Genomic DNA, 22654 nt, shown 5'->3' with positions numbered 1-22654 from the left:
TTATTGTGCACTGAAAAGGGGGGCTATGTATAAACACTGCTGTGATTTCTACATGGTGAAACCAAAATGTATAAAAATGCCCTTTATTAAATTCTGACAATGTGAACTTTAACCACATGTGATTTTGTTTATTAGAAATCTCAAATTGTGGAGTGCAGAGGCAAATAAATAAATGATGGGTCTTTGTCCCAAACATTTTGGGGGGGCACTGTATGTTCATGTCAGCCATAATCTTAGCATTGGGCCCATACTGATAAATAAATTTTAAGCTAATGGCCTTGGATTCCGGAGCATCGATAGAATCGTCCCTCAATCCTCCTCAGGGCCATTGCTAGTGGGGTGAAAGGTGGTGATGATTCTTGGGGCCCACAGCTTCGGTGTGGGCACAGCTGGTGAGAACCCTCATATTTTATTAAAAAGGGGGGCCCAGAGAAATATTATTTCAGGGGCCCAAAATTCCTAGCTATACCCCTGATCCTCCTCAAAGCAACATCTACAGGTATCTAACCGTTCCTCAATGGTTAAGTGCTTGGACAGATGGGTCTGTTGTTGGTCTCGGATATTCACTGGCTTCCCTTCACTCGTTTAATTGGGTGCATGCTGACTTCACCACTGCGTATCAGTATCAGTCACATTTGTGGAAAGTTGGCAGTTTACTGCTGTGTGATCGTTGCTTCCTGTTGTGTTTCTGGTCGTTCTGTAATGCACACATGGACGTATACACCAGCATGCTTGCACGCATGCAACGCATAATGTTCCTGTAAAATCTGAATTTCTCGTTCCTGTAATTTGGTGAGATTTGGCAGGATGCCCTGGGTTAACGGTTAGCCCCCTGCTGACACCCGGCCGTACATCCATTACAGAGGTCTCTCACGCATCCCTCCATCTTTATTGCCCTGAATTTAAAAAGGAGGGTGTTAACAAGATAGTTTGGTGTGTTTTGTCTTTCAAATCAATAATAGATTAACACAATAAGGTAGTACAAGAAGTGTGTATGTGAGGCATACATCACAGGGGATGTACAGAACAGCATCCACTGTACACCACAGTATTGTTCAATACAACATATACTACCGGGATGTACAGAATGGCATAAACTGTACACCACAGTATTGTACAATATAACACAAAACAGGCATGTACAGAACTGTCTACACTGTACACCACAATATTGTACAATATAACACACAACAGGGATGTACTGAACAGTATAGTACATACTACACGCCACAGTATTGCACAGTACAACATACACCACAGGGATTAACAGAACAGTATACACTGTACACCACAGCATTGTACTTTACAGCCTACACCACAGGGCTGTACAGAACAGCATACAATGTACAATATAAACCACAGGGCTGCTCAGGACAGTGAGAGGTGTTATGTGTCTTTGTTGAAGTGAAAAGGCCAGCATGCCAGCCCAGTCTACAGGGTCTATAAATAGAACTTGATTACCCCATTAACCATGTTGATCTATCCCCAGGGGTTCCTGCGCATGTTTTAAAGGAAATAACTGCTCATGTAGAGAAGGCTGCTGTGTAGCTTTGGGAGCTTGGCATTGTCCTGCTTCCAATAACCCATGTGCTGCCGATTGTAGTGTGCGGTGCTGGGAGGGAGGGAACCAGCGTTCCTGAGGAATGGGATCACTCTGAATGTTTTTTTTTTTAAAGCAGGCAAACTTATTAGCCGAGCGCTGTGCTGTTGACTCGGCGGAATGGCGGGACTCCAGCTGAAACAGCCTTGTTTAATTTATGAAAGGCTCTCTGTTCTGCAGCATTGAAAGCAAGGAGAGGTCTGTTGCATAATGACTTATCATGAGGTGCAGTGCTCTTTTCCTCCCTGTAATGGGAACGCACTCCCTAAATGGTCATATTTGTAGAGAGCTTTTTATAGTTGCTCTCTTTTAAAATTAATCTTCATTTTTAGCCCTTCTTGGTCCAAATCCAAATTTTTCGTAAAGCCTGGTTCTGATTCAGTGTTTCTTACAATAATTGCCTTGGTATGTATGGCCAGAAGGCATAGAATTTTCTGGACCATTATAGTTTTCAGCTCATGATGTCGATGAGCCGTGTGCCATGAAAATAATTGTGGTACACTAAGCTGTCGGAATGTGGTCTTCATAGAAGCATGTCTGCTTTTGAAGGCAGTCCCAGTAGATATGTATTTTATATTATTTCTCTGAAGTGGTTCAAGAAACAGTGAGGTTCACCTCTGGCATCACTTGCGCACTAGTGCGCTCCCAGTGATAGCTGTCAATCAGCTGGTACTTTTGAATTTAGTTTAACTAATGGAATTGCAGAAATCAAACGTAATTCAATTTTTGGTTATTCTGTGGAATAACCAATGTCTTGTTGACCACAGCCAGGGTTGAGGATGATTTCAGGTATGAACAGCAGCTCACAAAAAAAACCCTGATTGCCTTAGCATTGCTATACTCCTGAATAATTTCAGGTATTTATTGTGTTTAGAACATGTCGGTTTCTTACGTGTCCCATCCCATATGCACATTATGAGAACATACAGTGCAGGGTATTTGGACAGTGACACATTTTTTGTTGTTTTGGCTCTGTACTACAGCACATTGCATCTTACACTAAATAATGAATATGACGTTAGAGTGCAGACTGCTCTAATTTGAGGGTATTTACATCCATATTGGTTTATCTGTGTAGAACCACCGTTTTTATATACAGTCCCCTCGTTTTAGTGGACCAACAGTTGGCTTCTTGGCTGTTTTTGATTAGTCAAGTGCATTCAATTGCTTCCACATATGACATTTTTCAGTATCTTGTCTTTTTTCTAAGTTCTATTGTGATTACCTTTGGATTATGTTATTGACGTTTGTCAACATAAGGACCAGAGTTGTGCCTAGAAAGTCAAGGAAACCATTACAAGGCTGAGAAATACGGAAAAAAGGCATAAGCCAAACAATAGACTTACCAAAATAAACAGTTTGGAACATCACTAAGAAGAAAGAGAGCACTGGTGTATGCTTGGGATATTATCATTGACTTGCTGTGGAATGAAGCACTGTCCATGTGTTTCAAGGCATTTGATTGAACTTGAGCAGATAAGATGCTTCTGTACAATTTAGAATGAATTCTGCTGCTGCTATCAGCAGTTACATTATCAATGAAGGCAAGTGAACCAGGACCTGTGGCATGCCCAAACTATTAACACCCACACCATCACTCTGATACAATCTTTGTCTCATGTGTCCACAATACCTTTTACAGGAACTCTGCAGGCTCTTTTAGGTATTACTTAGCAAACTGTAATCTAGCCATCTGTTTTTGCAGTTAACTAGTGGTTTGCATCTTGCAGTGTAGCCTCTGTAAATCTGTTTGTGAAGTATTATGCAGAGAGTAGTCACTGACACATCCACGTCTGGGTTTTTCCTCATTATAGCAAGAATTATTTGGCGGTACTCAACTGTAGAGGTCTTCCTTGGCCAACCAGCCCCTTAGCAATTTTTGAGCTCACCAGTGCTCTCTTTCTTCTTAATGATGTTCCAAATAGTTTATTTTGGTAAGCCTATTGTTTGGCATATGTCTTTGACTCTGTATTATTTTTCTATATAATGGCTTCCTTGACTGCCATTGGCACAAATCTGGTCCTCATGTGGACAAACATCAATAACAAGCTGTAAAGGCAATCAAAAGCCTAGAATCAAGACTAGATACTGAAAGCTGTCTTATACATGCAATAATGAATGAATACAGCAGACTAATCAGAAACAGCTGTGAAGCCATGTGTCCAATTATTTTTGTCCCCTAAAATGGGGAAACTATATAAAAAGGATCCAACTCCCACGAAGATCAGCCGAAATTAATGTAAATACCCTGCAATTAAAGGGTACAGTCTGCACTTATTGTTTCTTTTGAAATTATACGTATTAATGCAGAGTAAGAACAGAAATTTAACTTGTGTCCAAATACTTGTGCACTGCACTGTACAGCATATACCTAGCAATGAGGAATCCTAAAACATGTATACGGTTCATCTATCTGCTTTCAAGGGTCAGTAGCAAGGCAGGAAATGTTGAATGGGAATAATGAGTTCAGCTTCTGGGAACAGCAAAATTAATAATTTGTGTAATGTGTACTTGTACATATTTTCTGTAGTTGAAAGAACCGCATTCAATTAAAAATGAGTGAGAAAGTGTTGTCATGATTTTAGGGGAAGCTGCCCATAGTTACTTCTGGCTAACTTTTTTTGTGCAGAAGCTAAACACTACGGTTTCGATGCCTTGGCGGAACCCACAGAGTTTGAGTACCTGAGGAAGGTTCTGTTTGAGTACATGATGGGCCGAGAGACTAAGGTAAGACTGCATAGCTGCTCAGACCATTAAAGCTGTACAAATACCAAAAAAATGTGTGTATGTGTGCCTGCCTGTGCGCACTCACCATCATGTATATGTGCATTTAGTCGTGTGTGTGCGCATTTGATTGTATTATTTTGATTGTCACATAATTTAGCCTGAATTCCCTCCAGAGAAAAACACCAGTGGCGTCCCTGGTGCATAAAGAATGAAACATGTCTTTCCAAGCGTTAAAATCAGCAGATATTCTGAACTAGGACTCTTCCCTGAGGCCTTTTTTTAGTAAAGCGCAGGACACCGTGACTTCACGAAGTGAGATTTCCTCCATGGGAGCAGCGGGAAGCTGCCCCTGTGGCCCAGCGGTGCATATTTATCACCTGAATCACTGCACAGCTGGAGCCTCTTACTGCCGATTCTCTCTCTCTCTCTGCCTTCATCTGGGAAGCGTACATGCGCTGGCGGATTTATTACTGGAAGTCAATTAGTTAGCCCACCAGGAAGGTCAAGCCTTAAGGTGCGTTGAGATCGTTAATTTTTTCCTCAAGGTTTAATTGCTCCCATGCCAGGCTGATTCTACAGGGGAAATATTATTCAGGGCTTCCTCTGACAACGGAATGCAATGTGTTGGGTTTGCACCCCTTGAGTATCACACTACACTATTTTTCTATCCTTTATTTAACCAGTGGAGGTCCATTGAGAATGTTTCTCTTTTTCAAGGGCGCCCTGGGTGAAATGCCTGAGAGAACAGTAAGCGCCTTGCTCAAGGGCCCAAAGGCAGAGTTTTTTCTTTTTCGTTTAGGAACCCGACCCTATATGCCGACCGGGGAACCGAACAAGCAACTCTATAGTTGCTGGTCAAGCAACCTACCACTAGGCTACTCTGTCGCCCAAGTCTTTGGCGGGGACTTGTTTGGTCCTTGTGCATTCAGGTGTAGATGTGTGAGAAATGTTTTGTCTCTTTACTTTTCCCTAGACCATGGCCAAAGTCATCACGTCGGTGCTCAAATTCCCCCCAGACCAGACTCAGACCATCATGGAAAAGGAAGACTCCAGAACACTTGTAAGCACCAAATTCCCACTTGTTTGCTCAAGCTTTGACCCCTTTAGGAGGAGTCCATGTTTCTCAGCTCATCCAGGGTTAGTAGAGTGTGCCAGTTATAAGAAAGATGATTACTAGTATATGACTATCATATTCTCTTTATACTATTACCCTGGCTCTGAGTGATTCACACTGACTCACACCAACTCATATTGGCCAGGAGTGAGAACTATGAAGAAATATTCCAGACCTGAATTTATTTTACTCAGTCTTTATTGTGCTCAGGCCATAGCATACAAGCATTTATGTTATTTAGTTGACTCTCTGCATGTTGAGTTAAATTATGTAAAGGCTAAGAAGCTATGTGGTGGAATTACTCAATACAATAACAGCTATGAGTTCAACTGTAGCTAGGTCATTGCTTTTATTAGCATACTTTTTGCTAATAAATTTTATGTATATAAATTTTAAATAAATAATGTGCCCATTTTTTATTTGTTTCAGCTAGGGGGAAAGCACAAATAGATCAGAGTGTAGAAAGTGCAATGGCAGGGATTGAACACTCAGCCGTGTGGGAGGGTTCATCTATGGTTGAGAGTTGGCCACCTTATGGACAGTGCCACACACATCTTACCCTGAGCCATAACTATTTCATGGTGCCCTCTGCAAGAATTGTAAAACAGCTTGGGTTTGCTACAGTATACATTCTGAAGTTAACCATGAACACACACAGGCACTCTAACATAATAGTAAAGGAATGGAGTAGCAGTATTGCAGTATGCAGTTACTTGGGAAGTTATTTTCAAATATCATATAATTAATATATCTAGTACAATATCATACATTCTAAGATTATTTTAATATTAGATTGTTTTTAAAAATGTAGTTTATTTGACGGAATTGACTTTCCTTTAAAAACGGATACCGATTTCACTCCACTGTATGTAAAGCACATGTTGAGTATGTAATCTTACTAAATGTCTGTGTTGCTCTTTTAGACATGGCTGCGCTGAAATTTTACTGACTCCTTACTGAGGTACATGATGGAATTTGGGGAGGAACTGCTGCAAGATCAAGTTAATGTGGAGCTCTACAGCTGATGACTTGAACTAAACTGATGTTTGTCCTCTTGTCTTGGGGCGTGTGTGCGTGTGTGTGTGCGTGTGCGTGTGCGTGTGCGTGTGTGTGTCTGTGTGTGTGGTAAACAGTGCATGGGAATGGATATAATATCCCAGGGAGTAGTAAATAAGCAGAGATTCTGGCCCATAGAAATCCTTCATATCTAGATTGGGGCTGATAATAATGCTTTTTAAAACAATGGTTGATAGTCAAAGGTTTATGCTTCAGTTTGTTTTTTCTGTTTCTTTTTTGGTTAAGGTATTTTCAATAGTGCAATAAATCTTTTTTAATTTTATTTAATTGTTTTCGGTTACTTTCTCTCTGTGTAAGCTGGATCTCCTCTTCCGTCTGCTTTCAATGAAAATGACACTGGACCCCAGTACCTTGTTTGTTACCACTGCTTTTGTATTTTATATTTTATGGATAAATGCAGTCTGATGGAAATGCTTATTCTATTGTAAATTGTAAATAAGGAATTTAAATCTGTATATTAAAATCTGGGCATATTGTGATTGTTGCTATATTAATACATTTACAGACAAGCTAATAAAGTTTTATTTACAGTACATATATTTGGTAAATTATTGCTGGGTTTGATCATTTTTTTTCTGATGAACACCTGTTGGAAATAATAGGTATTGGTGGTTCGGGTGTTGTAGTTTGGGCATGTATGGCTGCCCGTGCTGGCTCACGTGTGTTCATTAATGATGTTATTGCTGACAAAAGCAGAAGGATGAATTCTGAAGTGTATAGGGCTATATTATAATTATGCTCAGATTTGGCCAAATGCTTTAAAACTCATTGGACTCCTCGCACAATGCAGATGGACAATGACCCCCAAAGCATACTACAAAAGCAGCCCAAGATGTTTTTAAGGCAAAGCGTTAAGAATGTTGGACCGTTAAGAATGTTCTGCAATGGCCAAGTCAATTACCTGACCTGAATCCAGTTGAGCATGCATTTCACTTGCTGAAGGCAAAACGTCCCAAGAACATGCAGCTGAAGATAGCTGCAGTAAAAGCCTGGCAGAGTATCACCAGGGATGAAACCCAGCATCTGGTGATGGGTATGGATTCCAGACTTCAGGCAGTCATTGACTGCAAAGCATTTGCAACCAAGTATTAAAAATGTCTATTTAATTTATGATTATGTTAGTTTGTCCAATGACTTTTAAGCCCCTAAAATGAGGGTGGGGCAATGTATAAAAATGGTTGTAATTCCTACACGGATCATACAATATTTTTGAATAAAGCCGAAAGTCACTTAAAGCACATCTTGATTGTTTAAATCCAAATCCATTGTGGTATGGCGTATAGAGCCAAAATGATGAAAATTGTGTCACTGTCCAAATACTTATGGACCTGACTGTAGATGTGTCAAAGCCTGCCACAAAGAGATGATTACACCCGCATAACCTCAGAGGTTTCACCGCATGATGCCTGGTGAGTCTCAAGAGCAGAATGACCGTTACGGTTTTCTTAAGGAATGTAAGTGTCTTAAAAACTAAGATATTTGGAACAGTCTAATGGACAGATGAGTATCTGAGCCAAAGTGGTCTAAGAGGAGGAGAAAGGAACTGCTCATGATCCAAAGTATACCTCCTTATCTGTTGGATCTAATGTTATGGCTTGGGCATGCACGGCTGCCACTGGAACTGGCTCACCTCTCTTCATTGATGATGTGGCTGTTGATGGCAGCAGCAGGATTCATTCTATAGTGTACAGAAACATCTGCTTCCATCAAATGCCTCTAAAGTCATTGGATGGTGCTTCTTGCAGCAGGACAATTACCTTAAATATACTGCTAAAGCAACCAAGGCAAGGCAATACAGGACTGATGTAGCATCACCAATGAAGATATCGAGCATCTGGTGATATCTATGGGCCGCAGACTTCAGTCAGTCTAGATTTTTTACTAGACTGTGCTAGATATAACCAGTACTAGATATGATTATTTGAATATTATGAATTTTCAATTGGGATAGCATGTACAAAGTGTGACATAACATGAAGTTGGTCTCTAGGTAAGGTCAGAGGACACAGAAAATAATGTTTGTAACTAATGAGAGTGTAGCTATGGGGGTATTTGGTTAATGGAATAACTGCCATCCCAGTTCAGTTCATTTTGTATCAGGGCAGTGTAAGGAATTTCCTTATAAATATGATGATTGATTTAATTGGGGAAAAGTATAGGGCTTTCAGTCCCAATAGACTGAAAACCCTATATGGTGGTTTATAGATACAGAAATTCCCAGTTTTGTGATGAAAATGGCAGGTAAAATGTCATTACTTGCTCAGGTAAAAACCTGGTTACATTTAATTGAAAAGTGAAACCAGTTAACCCAGTCCACTTATGTCAAAATGTCTCTCAACTAGATTTCCACCCCTCTACACATTTTTTATTTGCATCTCATGCAATATTTTTATCTTTCATCTTTTTAATCTCTGTTGCAGTCACATGCATTTCCATGATTTATCGCAATTAATAACTAGTAGGCCTAGTGATACAACACTTACTGTATACAAATAGGCCGATTCTTCTCTCTTCATCGCCAACAATGGGTTTCAGTGCAGTGATATTGGCTACCTAATCTTGTACCGTGTCCTGTCAGTGGCTTTTCCAGCCGCGACTGACTGCCCCAAGCATAATTACCCGGGTGCATGTCACCCAGGGAGGTAGGGTATGAATAGTCTTCTTGTTGTTGATGGGCCTCCTCTGGTCTCTCTGTGGGGAAGCTCAACTGGTTAATTTCAATGAAAAGGGGGGCACCTAAAGCGCAGCGTGCTTTTCTCTTCGCAACTGTTAAATAAACGGGCTAAAATGCATCATTAATTTTAAAACAATTAGGCTAAATAGGAAAAACTTAGTAAGTCAGGAAGTAAAGTAAGTAGGCTAATATAATTATGTTAAGTAAGTAAGGACTAAATATAGGCATATAGCCAATTTATTCGTAATTGAATTGCCATAATAATGCTATGTAGATGCACTTACATATAAAGCATATTTATGCAAATAAATAAATGACCACTGACAAACGCTTATTTAAACTTTTAATTTAAGTGTTGTGATCTGCTCATCGTCATTTCAGTTAGACTACAGTAGGTGGAAGCAAAGTGCACTTTCCTCCACTGCTTGCTCTAGCGATTTGAAATGTGATGCTATCTGCAAAACATACGCCTTACTATAGGCATAGTTACAGCCAAGAGCAACTGCGTGTCACTAGTTTCACAGTTAAAAGACAGGATAGAACCTGGACCGTTATTCTTAATCGTATATGAGGTTATTTATACAATATTGAGCTGTGTTTTATGATTTTAAATCCACGTTAATTTGGCTGAAGTAACCGTTTTAGTAGTCTCTAAAACTACTACAATATTTCAACACGATTTTTGTGTGCGTTTTTTCTAAATACCATATTTTCTCCTTTCTTAAGTGATGTACCACAGCATGGCTGCAATTCGTGAAAGAAGGTACACTTTGGATATATGTTTCCTATTTTTCACAATTTCTTTGGTTTACTCTTATAACATCGATTTAGACCACCCCATAGTGTACCGCGGGCCAGATGGGACGTTCTTTGGATATTCTGTACTCGAACACTTCCACGACAATACACGTTGGTAAGTAAGTTAACTAATTGTTGCATACTTTGAAAAGTTAATAAAATACATGTAACCGTAATTTTCCGGATTTATATCAATGAAGGACAACAATAAAAATAGTTTCATTCCACTTGTAAATGTATAATATCTGACTTTTTCCTCTTGCGCAAGGGATTTAACTTGAAATGCGCCAGCTGTTTGAGGTAAAATTGAACAGCATGGAATATGAATCACAACCTCGGAATTGGTCTTGCATGATAACAACCAAAATATATACACCAGAACAACAAAGAAAAAGAAAGGAAAACACATTGCAATTGCTCAGAACTAATAATATGAATAACCGAGAACATTGCGCTTTCTGCAGCTGCCAATGGGGCGTGCACACGCTCATCCTCAATTTCATAGGGACCTTGTGAGCAGCCTACTATTGGTAGAACGCGTTTAGACTAAAATATGATGTATTAGACTGTTCTTATTTAACTTTCTTATAATAGTTATATCGGTCATGAGTGACCGAGGCTTACGTGTGACTGTCACTTTTATTACACAGCGTCTATAAGCGACGCTACCCTACATTGGTCATCTCATATGTGCAGGGTGTTACTTTTGCATTTATTTTTTGCGCTTTGTACCCAATGGTGGCCAGTGCGGTAAAGTTAGTTGTATGTTCGATATTCGATTTTCGTACTTCAATAGGCTAGCTCTTCAACAGAAGAGGCCACAGTGCTCAAAATAATGGCTTCGTATTCAGAGGAGCTCAGAGAACGCGGTACAACGCTTTGTTAGATCTTTTATCGCACTTTTAATATTACGAAATATTTTCGTCAATAGCTTCGGAATTACAATAATAACACATCCCAGAAGAAGTGTCATGGCGTGGGACCGTCAAACATCAAGGCGCAACATTTAATTAATCCATTAAGCCCATTATTTATTTTTTCTATAATATTTATATCTTTGCAACTATTCTGATTTTTTTGGCTCATATTCAGGGATCGTGTGAAAAGTGCTGTATTGTCTGAAAAGTGGTTGTCAAATAAAAATAATAGCTTTCTAGCCACAGCGCTCAGAGTGTTCAAATGATGTGTTGAACATCAGGAGAACATGAGCATATGGGGACAAATCCTGGATCTCCGCAGGAGTTCATATTTTATTTTTACAAATATTGAAATTATTATGTTAATATTTTAATAACTGACTCCAAACCACTAGGAAACAAATCAGGGGGCATGAAAATAAGGGCATCATGCCTGGATTCCACTGGGACTTAATGTTTGAGTTTTATTATATTAAAATTTCAATAGCTTCCAGGTCACATGACCTATTGACTCCAGACCAATGCTGATTAAGTCTACAATTAATCCATGGGGCACACCTCTTTTTATAGTCAATATATGTTTTCCAAATAACCAGGGAGACATGGATATCATGGCACAAGTCTTGGATTCCTTGGAAATTAATGTTTCTTTTTGGCAAATACTTATACTTATATTAATATTTAAATAGCTTTCCGGTCACATGGCCCACTGGCACAGAAGCGATGCCTAATAATTCCACTATTCATGGTACATAGGGCATATGCTTTGTAGTGTTTTAATGAATATATACAAATAAATAATAGATTTCAATTATTTCAATAGAAAAATAGTATATTTATTTCACTAGCTTCCAGGTCACATGACCCACTGTCTCAAAACCAGGGGGGACATAGAGATATGGATGCCCCGGGACAGATATTTCAAATATTATACTTCAACACCTTCTAGGTCACATGAACAATTACATGTTATATTTTCATTAAAACCATAGTAATCTGTTTATATATATATATTCATTCAAAAAAGATTAACAGTAGAATTGTTATATATCATTGGATCGCCACTTCCCCCGATTATTTCCTCTTGGTTTAGAGCCAGTGGGTCATGTAACCTGGAAGCCATTGAAAAAAAAAATCCATTATTTTTTCCATTGAAATATTATAAATCTACTATTTCCCTATAAATATTAAAGGTACCATAGGTAAGATTTTTGTGTTAAAACATTGTTACAAGACCATCCCTTCCTATCGTTGAAAAAGGCTCACTGACATGTGTAGCTGTACAATAATTCAAGCTCATTGGCTGAAAATTGGTTCTAATTGCCACAGCCAATGCCAACGTCAGCGTGTTCACAGACAAGGGATGAGATAAACAGTGTTGTGGTTTGAGTGTGTTTGTTGCTGCAATTCCTCTCTTTCCGAAGTTACCTTTAACTAAAACACAAAGAAACACATATTGACTATAAAAAAGAGGTGTGCCCCATGAAAGAATAATAATGGAATGAATGGGCATGTGACCTGGAAGCATGTGTCCTTTTGGAGTCTCCAAATATCCTTTTTGGAAACCTGCCTAGACATAGCAATGCAGAATACTCATTTTTGGTGATATTGTCAACAAATATGAAAGGGATTTCTACAATGTTTGTTTCTGTGGTCAAGGCCCACCAGTCACAGCCATTAGCATCTGTATCCACTTAAATACAAAAAAGTGAGAAAAAGAGCTTCCACTTCCACTGTGTTTGAGCATCTGTAACTTTGTTAACTTAATATTTAGAGTAATTCTTTTTTGGAAACCAACCCCCTAAGAGTTGCCTTTCAGAAGAGACCAAGATTGTGCATGTAGTCAAAAGGGTCATTTTCAAGCTTGTGTTAAAAAAAGGTGTTTATCTGAGTTTTTATGTTTTTATTTTTCCAATTTTTTATTGTATATCATTTATTATTGTTTCTAGTATCACTATTTTTATTATCTGATCAGTTGAACTATCAACACACAATAATATTTTGTATTATAGTTTCTGTGCCTACATGAATGCATTAATAAGAAATTGGTCACAAAAAACAGAAGTCAAAGTAATATGGTAATGTCTCAGGAACGAACACATGAGACCAGTAGCCATGTCTTGGAGATGCTGTCGTGTAATGGACCAGGAGGGGGGTGGTGTTGGTGTGCGTTGAAGTTGTGACTTACCGTGACTTAATGTCACAGCAGTGACATTAGCTTATGGCTAATCACTCTTTCTTGTGTATTATTTCAAAATTATCAACCTGTCCTGCATTGTCCGATAAAATCTTACCGTTTGTCCCCCATTTGTCATCCAAATGTGTGTCCATCGGGAGGCACTTTTTAGGCACCAAATAATGTTCCAAAATGTTTTTTGTGCCTTTCCCAGGATATCACACGTTAGGGTTGTTCAGAGGTCTCTGTTTTTTCCTTTCACACACTTGCCCTTTTAAAAGTTATAAATAGCATTATATCTCCATGATTGTGGGAAACGGATGATTTAGTGAAATATTATTTTGGCTTTTAGACATCAATACCAAGCCCTAAATTGCATTGCCTCATTCCCATCAAGCATATTAAAAACATATTCATATCAGTAAAAAGCAGTACTGTCACCAGCAATGTGTGAGGCTAGTGAGACATGATGGTTTGTAGTGGCTTCTGCCAGCCTGACCATTTGTTTTCCCTTTGTCAAGGGCTTATTTAAGGACAAATTTACAGTAGCATGACTATGCATTGAAACAGATCTCAACTCTGGGGGTGGACATCTTATGACTTCTAAGGTGAAACCCTGGTTAGTCATTGTTTCACAACAATGCTTGACAATATGCTGGCACAACTAATTACCGGAAGTTTTTTGAGACACACTTGATAATCTTCTAAAATCATCACCAGGTTTGCAAGTGAGGTAACATTTATAAGTGAAACTGCAATTAAATCTATCCCATTTTGTTCCTCAATTGGATAGCACAACATAAACTATTTATTCAGAATTTGCAGTGTTTCCTATGGTCTTGCTTTCATAGATTAAATTAAGAGTCAGGAGAGATATTTCAGAATTGGCTTGTGCGAATTGGCTTGTGGTAAGCAAGGACACCAATCTCATAGCAAGTGTGTGAGCTCAGATAGAAGGCCAAAGGCTGGGAAAAGGCCTTTGGAACTGGGGAACTGTGTAAAACAGCATAAAGCACCAATGCACTTTTAAAAATAGGAAAGAAAAAATCAAACTTATCATCACAAGTGTGGGCTAAGCAAGATCCAATGGGGCTAGAAATGCAGTCAATCAGTTTTAGTCAATCCCTTGATTCAGAGGGCTGAGTGTCTCATTGATTAATGAAATGTGGCTTACTGTAAACTGAAATAATAGCTTAACATCTCAACTTGAGTACCGTGGCAGTTCCTATGAGGGTTGATTTGCAACAAAGTTTGTTTTTGTGAGTATCTATCCTATGGATAGAGTTTTTAAATCCTTTGTAAATCTTACCAGGGTTTTGCCAGTTGGTGCCAGGTCAGACAAACCATGGGCAACTTTCGACATCCAGTTTCCCAGTTGCTCATGTTGCCGGCCATCGCTCAGCTTCATAGAAAATAAATGGATTTCCAGCAACTGGTTAACCAAATCGCTCATAGTGTGAACATGAGGTTAGTGAGTGTCTGTGTGATTGCACCTGCTGAGTGTAGGTGTAGGCTATAGGACTGTTAGCTAATTACATTGCTAGCTTATTTCCGTTGTGCCACCACTTTTATGTTAGTAATGCATAAATCAAAAGTATTAGTAGGATTTATAGCTAACTAGACTACGTTTGAACTGAAACTACTGCAACCCAGTTCTACAGACGGCATGAAGAGGGTTGCTGCAGGGGTGAAGTTCCCCCCTTAGAGCTTTATTTTCTTCTGTTACAGGTCAACCATCCAACCTTTTTATGAAAACTGATATTGACTGGGCATCATAATATTTTTTCATGGATGCCATGTCATCTAGGCTCAGTCTAACCAACTGCGTTTTTCCACAAAATGAACGGGCTGCGATGGCCACTTCAAGGAAATTGTCACGTGATTAAGAACTATCCATTTAAAGCCTGCATGCTTGTAGGCCTGCCTAATTTCTGTGCCCTTTTGCTATGTATAAACTGTGTGCTTTATAACAGTCATATTAATTGAATTGTTTGATTGTATGTCATTTAGTGTTATTACATACTGATTATTCTACTGACTCTGAGAGAGACGTAGATGTTGGAACATCAGTCTTTTAAAAATTTACATTAAACAGTGTGTTTTGCTCTGAGCTTTTTTCCTTTTTTCAGGCTAGTCCTCGTGAAGTTGTCTGGTTTAAAGGGTCCTTATTACTTTATTGTCCTGGCTGTTGAGCACCTTTATAGTACTAGTATAGTTAACCGGCTTGAAGTACATTGGCGCTCTCACATTAGCGCACATTGCAGATTCATTATTATTCATTTTCTATGTACCGCCATCATTTCAACCTGCTGTAGACAAGAGAGAACTGTTCCATGACTTCTGTGTCTGCTCTTAAGAGTCCCACTGTGTATGAGTTGGTCCTGACACTCACTGTTCCCCTTCTACCTCTCAGGCATTATTGTTACTAGGCATGATATGCATGTGAACTGTGTTTGTGCCTTCTATTACCTCCCATAGCAGAGCCTTGAGTACCATAGAAGTGTATTATGTATCTGCAACAATTGAAAATGATATCCTTTTATTTCAGATAGTATGCCCCAAAAGCTTCACCTTGAATTTTCTGATTTAAAAAAAAATGTGGTCACTTTATTTGACATGGTCTAAATAATGTCATGTCATAATGTCACCTTGAGTTTCAATGTCATAACTCCTATTGACATACTAATGACAAATACAAATATTTTCACTTTACTTGACATGGTCTGAATGAGGTCATGACACTGCTATATCCACAAAATAAATGAGTCATATCCAAGAATTGGTAAGAAAACACTTCAAATTGTCTCATAACAATGGTATGTCATAGTTTATGAATGGACATGACACTTCATTTCAAATATTATGTCCTGGTAATGACACTCATTTCCATCTTATGACATAAAGTGTTGCCATATTAATTATTTCTGATCATTTGAAAGTACAATCATTGAAAGGACATAAATTCAGGACACTTTTTTATTTGAATTCTTTATTTATACAGCACCTGTGGCATATTGCATTCAATGCATCTTCCAAAAAAGACTGTAACAATAAACACAAAAAAATGTATGTAGAGAAAAATATATAAAACCTTTATCTGTGCAGTTAGGTTTTTAGGAGAAACTTTAAAATGAATTGAGTGGTTAAAAATGCTGGGACAAAATGGACAGAGGGGCAGTGACCATGCATCCAACAACAGACTTTAGAACTTTAGAACAAATATGCCACACTGGGGCACTGTACACTTACTTTACATTAATTGAAGCTATTAGTGTCTGTTCTCCATTTGCTTTCAGCAATATTTATTTTAGGTATGGCTAAAACCGATTTTGTCAAATCCCTGTTCAACTACATAATAGATAGCTGAAAATTCTGACTCATCTCTGGCCACAGACTGGGCTATTGTTTTCTCAATATGCTGGATGGAGATACTGAACCACAAGGGTTTAAGGTAAACTGAAACGAGAAGCACTTATGGGCAACAACAGTGAAAATTGTAACCAATGGTAATTTAATTACTTTATATGAACTCATACATTTATTGGAAGAAAATATGTATTATTTACATGCATATACAGTATTTGTATACATATATGTATCATTGAAAGTATATGTGACATTGACATCATAATACAAATAAATGTGCTGTCACTTAAACAATAATAATTGCATTTGTGTCCAAAATCCAAAATTCTCTTTTTTTGCATCAAGAACACACACCAATTGTTGTTGTTAATACATTAAACGTAAGATGCACTTGTTTGATGCACTTTATGAAACACTAGCAATGCATGCACTCTCTTATTCTCTAAATATTTAATCTGTGTAGTACATATTTAAAAAGTACATTATGCACATAACCTTTTTCTCCATTCGGAGTTTCCAGGGTAACCCCATTTAAGTCACTTTTATGTGTGAAATCACTTAAACTACTTCCCAGGCTCTGAGTCTCTCTTCAGCTGAGTAAAAAGAGCTTCTCTCTGCTTTCAAGAGGTCCTCCCTGGTGCAAAATCCAGCTATGACCAGCTTGAAATTACCAGCTACCAGCTGTTTCAAAACATACCTGGTCAATTAATGTCGAGCTGGGAGCTGGGAGCTGGTCTGAATTTGTCAACCAGCTACCAGCTGTTTCAAAACCTAGCTTGAGCTGTTTTTTTCATTAGGGCTGTAATGGGCTGAGTTGTAGGAGGTGGGGGTGGGGGCTGAGGTTTGAGGTTTGAGGTTTTTCAGAGTTGCGGATCTCGGGTTACTCTCATGGACTAAAGCTTGGCCTTTTGCCCAATTCTCTTCTCCGCAGGGTGCTGGTGGGTGCCCCCAAAGCGAACTCCTCCTTCAGCAGCTCAGTGCGAACCCCTGGAGCTGTCTACAAGTGTCGCGTGCACAGCAACCCTGACCGCCGCTGCACAGAGATGGACTTGGGCCGAGGTCAGTGAGCTGATACCACGTCCGCACCACTCACACACCGAATACGGTCCGCTTCACACCCCCATGTGTGTGTTTAACCAGGTCCAACCACAGACCGGCTGTATGCCTTAATGCAGGAGGATATTACCTAATACCACAGATCGGCTGTATGCCTCAATGCAGGAGGATATTATCCAATACCAGTTGCGACTGGATATTCCAAATTCAGCTGAAATATAGGAAAAAGGTTACACATGTCCCTGGCAGCATAGGACACAATACATTAGAGTTTATATTTAGCTGATGTTTTGTCCAAAGCGACTTACTGTTGATTAAACTAAGCAGGGGACAACCCCCCTGGAACAATGTGGGGTTAAGGGTCCTTGCTGAAGGGCCCAACAGCTGTGGCTAGAGCCACCAATCTTCTGCCTCCCAGACAAGCAACTTAGCCACTAGGCTAAGTTCACTGGAGGAAGCCAAAGGAAGCCAAAGAGCAGGCTGTAATCAAGGGTGCCTCTGAACCGTGGTTAGAGGACCATATTAAAAGACTAGTTTGTGTTTATGGGTGGGAAATGAAATCGACATGGTTACATCGGGTTGGCGTTCCTGGGGTTCTGCTCAGGTTTCATGAGGCACTCATTGTGCGGTCAGATCTGTGCACCGCACAACCGGAACAGCATGCCCGCAGAGCTCGCTGGAGAAACTGAACGCTGCTGTCACAAAGTGCATTTCTGTGTAGCATCCCTGAATTATTATGTCAGATGTGGGAATGCTTCCTGAAGGTCAAAAGGCCTTCAGCTACAGATGGGATGAGCAACATTGCAAAATACTATGAAAGTATTCTTGGAAATGCACTGCAGCATTTTCATAATGTGTTTTATTGTTTTTGTTTTATTTGAATGCTTTATTATTTTATTATTCGGCTTCTAAACAGCGGCGGCACGGATGGTGCAGTGGGTAGCACTGCCGCCTCACAGCAAGGAGGTCCTGGGTTCGAATCCCCGTCGGCCGGGGCCTCTCTGTGCGGAGTTTGCATGTTCTCCCCGTGTCTGTGTGGGTTTCCTCCGGGTACTCCGGTTTCCTCCCACAGTCCAAAGACATGCATGTTAGGCTGATTGGAGAGACTAAATTGCCCGTAGGTATGAGTGTGTGAGTGTGTGAGTGAATGGTGTGTGTGCCCTGCGATGGCCTGGCGACCTGTCCATGGTGTATTCCTGCCTTTCGCCCAATGTATGCTGGGATAGGCTCCAGCCCCCCTGCGACCCTGTTCAGGATAAGCAGGTTCAGATAATGGATGGATGGATGGATGGATGGCTGGCTTCTAAACACTTTTTTATCAGTGTATTCAACATATTTTACATGTAATGAGATCTTCAGCCTGTCTCTATTCTTCTGTGTTCTTACTGCTGGCTAGGGGGCTGGGTATTGGTGCAGTGTGTCTGTGAGCTAGTGGCAGGAGTATTTGTGCAGTGTGTCTGTGAGCTAGTGGCCTGGGTAGTGGTGCAGTTTGCCTGTGACCTAGTAGCAGGGGGAGTGGTGCAATGTGTCTGTTGCCTCGTTAGTGATGTAGTGTGTCTGTGAGCTAGTGATGTGGGTAGTGGTGCAGTGTGACTGAGCTAGTAGCAGGGGGAGTGGTGCAATGTGTCTGTTGCCTCGTTAGTGATGTAGTGTGTCTATGAGCTAGTGACGTGGGTAGTGGTGCAGTGTGACTGTGAGCTAGTGGTCTGTGGCAATGGTACTGTGTGTCTGCAAACAAGGGACTTATAAAAGGTTATTTAACTGCTGATAATCGGGACTATAAGCTTGGAACAGCCCATCCTATTGGGACTTCCAAACTGATAGTGATTGTACTTTATCGTTATTTAGCCCATTTTTAAGATATATTATGTTTCCCCTGACATGGGTGGAGGTTTAACGCTATCCACTTTGTCCCCTTACAGTTGAGTCATTGATGTCCCAAATGATTGTTGCTTTCATATTTATAGAATACAAAAGACTGTGATGTAATAATAATAAAAAAAAATTTTAAACGGCAATGCCAGATTGTTAAAAAGACCTCCGCTTGCGAGAATGGCAGTTTAGATGCTTATGAGCCTCTTATTTGCAAATCAGGGTATTAAAACTCCAGCCTCCCCCTCGCCACACTCACATGACAATAAAAGGAATAGTCTAACAATCCTTGATACCATTCCTCTATGTCAAAAAAACATGTTCTAATATAAGAACAAAAATAGTTGCATGAATAAACTTTTTTTAAATTTTTTATTGCACGTCCGGCTGACATATTTCCATAAGTTTGTTTTGAAAATGATTCAACACAGACATATTTATAGAACCAAATATCACACCTGGTTATGAAGCTACGCTTGTTTTATGACTAATGTTGAAGTTTATTTCGTAATCTAATTTCGTAATATATTTGCCGGGACTATACCTCAGATGCCTTGAACTACTTCTTATTGTTGCATAAATGCATTGCTCGGTCATTTCAGTACTTAACTAATGTAAACATTCCACCATTCATTTCAATAGCAGGAAGAAAGTTAAATAATTCAAAGAGTATAAAATATATCAATACCAAAAAAATTGCATGGTGAAGCAGTTCAGTGCCAAAAAACTGTGCAGAATGAAGAAAGAATAAAAAACAAAGAGTGGAGATAACATAAGCCTGCTGGCTTGCAGCTCACTAATAAAGAATAAAGAGTGGAGATATAGCTTACCCCCTAATTATTTATTTTCCTTTTTTTGCCAGGGCAGGATGTCTAGAAGGCTTAAATTTCTCAGACTTTGTTTACTGGCGAAAAACTGATAATTGCTGGTTAACCTGAGCTCAGTCTGTAATGGTACCCATGTACCCATATTGGCCTCCATGGTGCTGCTACTGTACCAACTTTGCTTACCTGGTGCAGTCTCAGTGACTCAGTGACTTTTTGGTTATAGTGGGTAGACAGACTTCATCTCACCCTATGACTTCCTCCTCTCCCTCCCTCTCAGAGGTATGGACCCCTTCATGACTTTCTGTCCCTTTCCCGGAAATGTTCTGCCTACACTCTCTCATCTCTCTATTTCTTGAGAAAGCTTTCCTTCGGTGACCTCGTGTTGACCCCTCTCCATCAATCTGACCAATACTTTTCGCCCTCCTTTTCTCCTTTAAACACTCACTCTCCACCCACTCCTACTGTCTCTGCACTCTGTCCAAAGCCTCTCACCCTCAACGCTCTTCTCCCATTACTACCGCCCTCCATCCTCTTTCATCTTTATCTCATCAGCACTTCTACACACTCTGCTTTCTTCCCTTGACTCCTTCCGCCCTCATTCCCAGACCTTCCTGTCCTTCCTCCCCCAGTTCTCGGTTGTCCGACACCCACCAGATCGACAACACCAGACTGCAGACAACTGAGAGAGAACTTAAATCTAGAGTTCCTACTGATCTGTCTAAGCAGTTCCTGCTCTCCGTATTGTCATCAGCTGTCATTTCTGTGAAGGTTAACTTTTATCTATCCAAAATTCCAGACTCCTCCTCTTCTCCCATTGCACTAAATGCCTTGGTTATGTCATCTCTAAACAGAACATTGCTATGCTGATAGCACTCAGCACTTTCTATCCTTCTCACCAACTGACCTATAGGTCTCTGTCTCTGTATGCATCTCAGCCAGACCTGGGTCGTAACAATACGTAATGGTTTTGGATTTAAATACTTTTCTGTGCTCGATTGATCTGGCCTGGTATTGAGCCAACCAAGATGATCTGAAGGCACAGTTTGCACTTTTTCATACATATTTCATAGGTTCCAATAGTATTTCATAGGTTTGATTTTTCTGCTTCCCTTCCACATGATCTCTATTACACCCTTCGCCACACCACTCTGGCAACTTCTTCTAGCACCAAGAACCTCGTAGTGCTGCTGGATGACATTCTCAACAACACTGTGCACAGTGACCTCTGCAGCTCATCCAGAATGCTGCTGCCATACTGAAAAAACAGCTCAAGCTAGGTTTTGAAACAGCTGGTAGTTGGTTGACCAGTTCAGACCATCTCCCCACTCAACATGGTTTCGCTGGTTGACCAGTCCAGACCAGATATGCTATAGTTTTACTCTCAAACACATCTGTGCCGCTACTCTTTGTGTATGTCATCATATACAAAATTGTCCATCCAACCATCATAATTTACATTAATTATATTAATGGCATTTGGCAGAGGCTCCAGAGCGACGTACAGTTGATTAGACTAAGTAGGGAGGACAACCGAAACATTTATTTCCGGAAATCAACATGAATATTATGATTACAATCTCAGTTTAACCTTAAATTAACGTGTTGTGGACAATAATTCTGCTTAGGTGGAATTTTAATGTGATGAAATAACTGTTTTTGTGGCTTTTAAACGCTCATTTTACCAGCATTCCATCAATGTTAAATACTGGACCCCGACGGTACCGAAAAACAGGCAGATTTCACTGACCATTCCATTGTTTACATTTATGGAGCTCGAAAATGGTGACGCAACAATAGCATTTACTGGTTTACGTCACGCGCTCATACATGGCAGTTGGTGGCAGTTTGAACTGTCAAAATTGTGACTGTAGCCAGGTCAATATTTTCGCTGGATACTCGGTATGTCCAGCCTTATAAGTCCAAAGTCCCTGGTTACTTTTTAATAGTTTCAATGGATTTTGGATTTTGTTAACACTCTCAAGCGTGCGTCTACATTTAAGTAGCAAATAACTGTGTTGTATCCTTCTAACGTAATTTACATAGCAACTGAACTCTCAGATCACGTGGAATCACCGATAGTGGAATTAATGACGATTCAGAAAAGGTTTAACACAATCCTATGGTGGGACTTTTGCCATTTATGGACGGTGCGACAGAAATGTTCGGTGCCGTTGAACGTAATCGAATGCTTTTATTTCTATCGTTCGAATGACGAAGTGCTGTTAAAAAGCAAATTGTATGGCTTTGTGCTATTTGCGTATGCTAGCTACATCATGCAGGTCACCTTGTACGGGGACCAGTAAAGGCTTAGAACACGCTAAAACACGCTAGCACTTAGTTATTGTAAGTTTGATCACCTCTACTGTGAAGTAAAAAAGTGGACAAATTAAGTTTTCTGTGAGAAATGTATTATTATTATTATTATTATTATTATTATTATTATTTTAGTT

General features: G+C 39.7%; 2 protein-coding genes across 3 annotated transcripts in view; both read left to right on the top strand.

The window, feature by feature from the left end:
- golga4 (golgin A4) overlaps positions 1 to 7053 on the top strand; it is a 59830-nt gene extending 52777 nt beyond the window's left edge. For both annotated transcript variants that reach the window (XM_061232648.1, XM_061232640.1), the window contains 3 exons: positions 4230 to 4327; positions 5301 to 5387; positions 6365 to 7053. In XM_061232648.1, the coding sequence (XP_061088632.1) occupies positions 4230 to 4327; positions 5301 to 5387; positions 6365 to 6379 (200 nt within the window). In that variant the 3' untranslated portion in view covers positions 6380 to 7053. The remainder of the gene's footprint in view (positions 1 to 4229; positions 4328 to 5300; positions 5388 to 6364) is intronic.
- Positions 7054 to 9720: 2667 nt separating this feature from the next.
- The window catches only part of itga9 (integrin, alpha 9), a 111328-nt gene continuing 98394 nt past the window's right edge, over positions 9721 to 22654 (top strand). The window contains exons 1-2 of the mRNA XM_061245650.1: positions 9721 to 10105; positions 17381 to 17508. Coding sequence (XP_061101634.1) covers positions 9921 to 10105; positions 17381 to 17508 — 313 coding nt within the window. The 5' untranslated portion in view covers positions 9721 to 9920. The remainder of the gene's footprint in view (positions 10106 to 17380; positions 17509 to 22654) is intronic.

The sequence above is a fragment of the Conger conger genome, chromosome 1 (genome assembly GCF_963514075.1).
Source record: "Conger conger chromosome 1, fConCon1.1, whole genome shotgun sequence".
NCBI classification, from domain to species: domain Eukaryota; kingdom Metazoa; phylum Chordata; class Actinopteri; order Anguilliformes; family Congridae; genus Conger; species Conger conger.
Note: the sequence above shows the minus strand (reverse complement) of the source record. Positions and strands in the feature narration are given on the sequence as shown.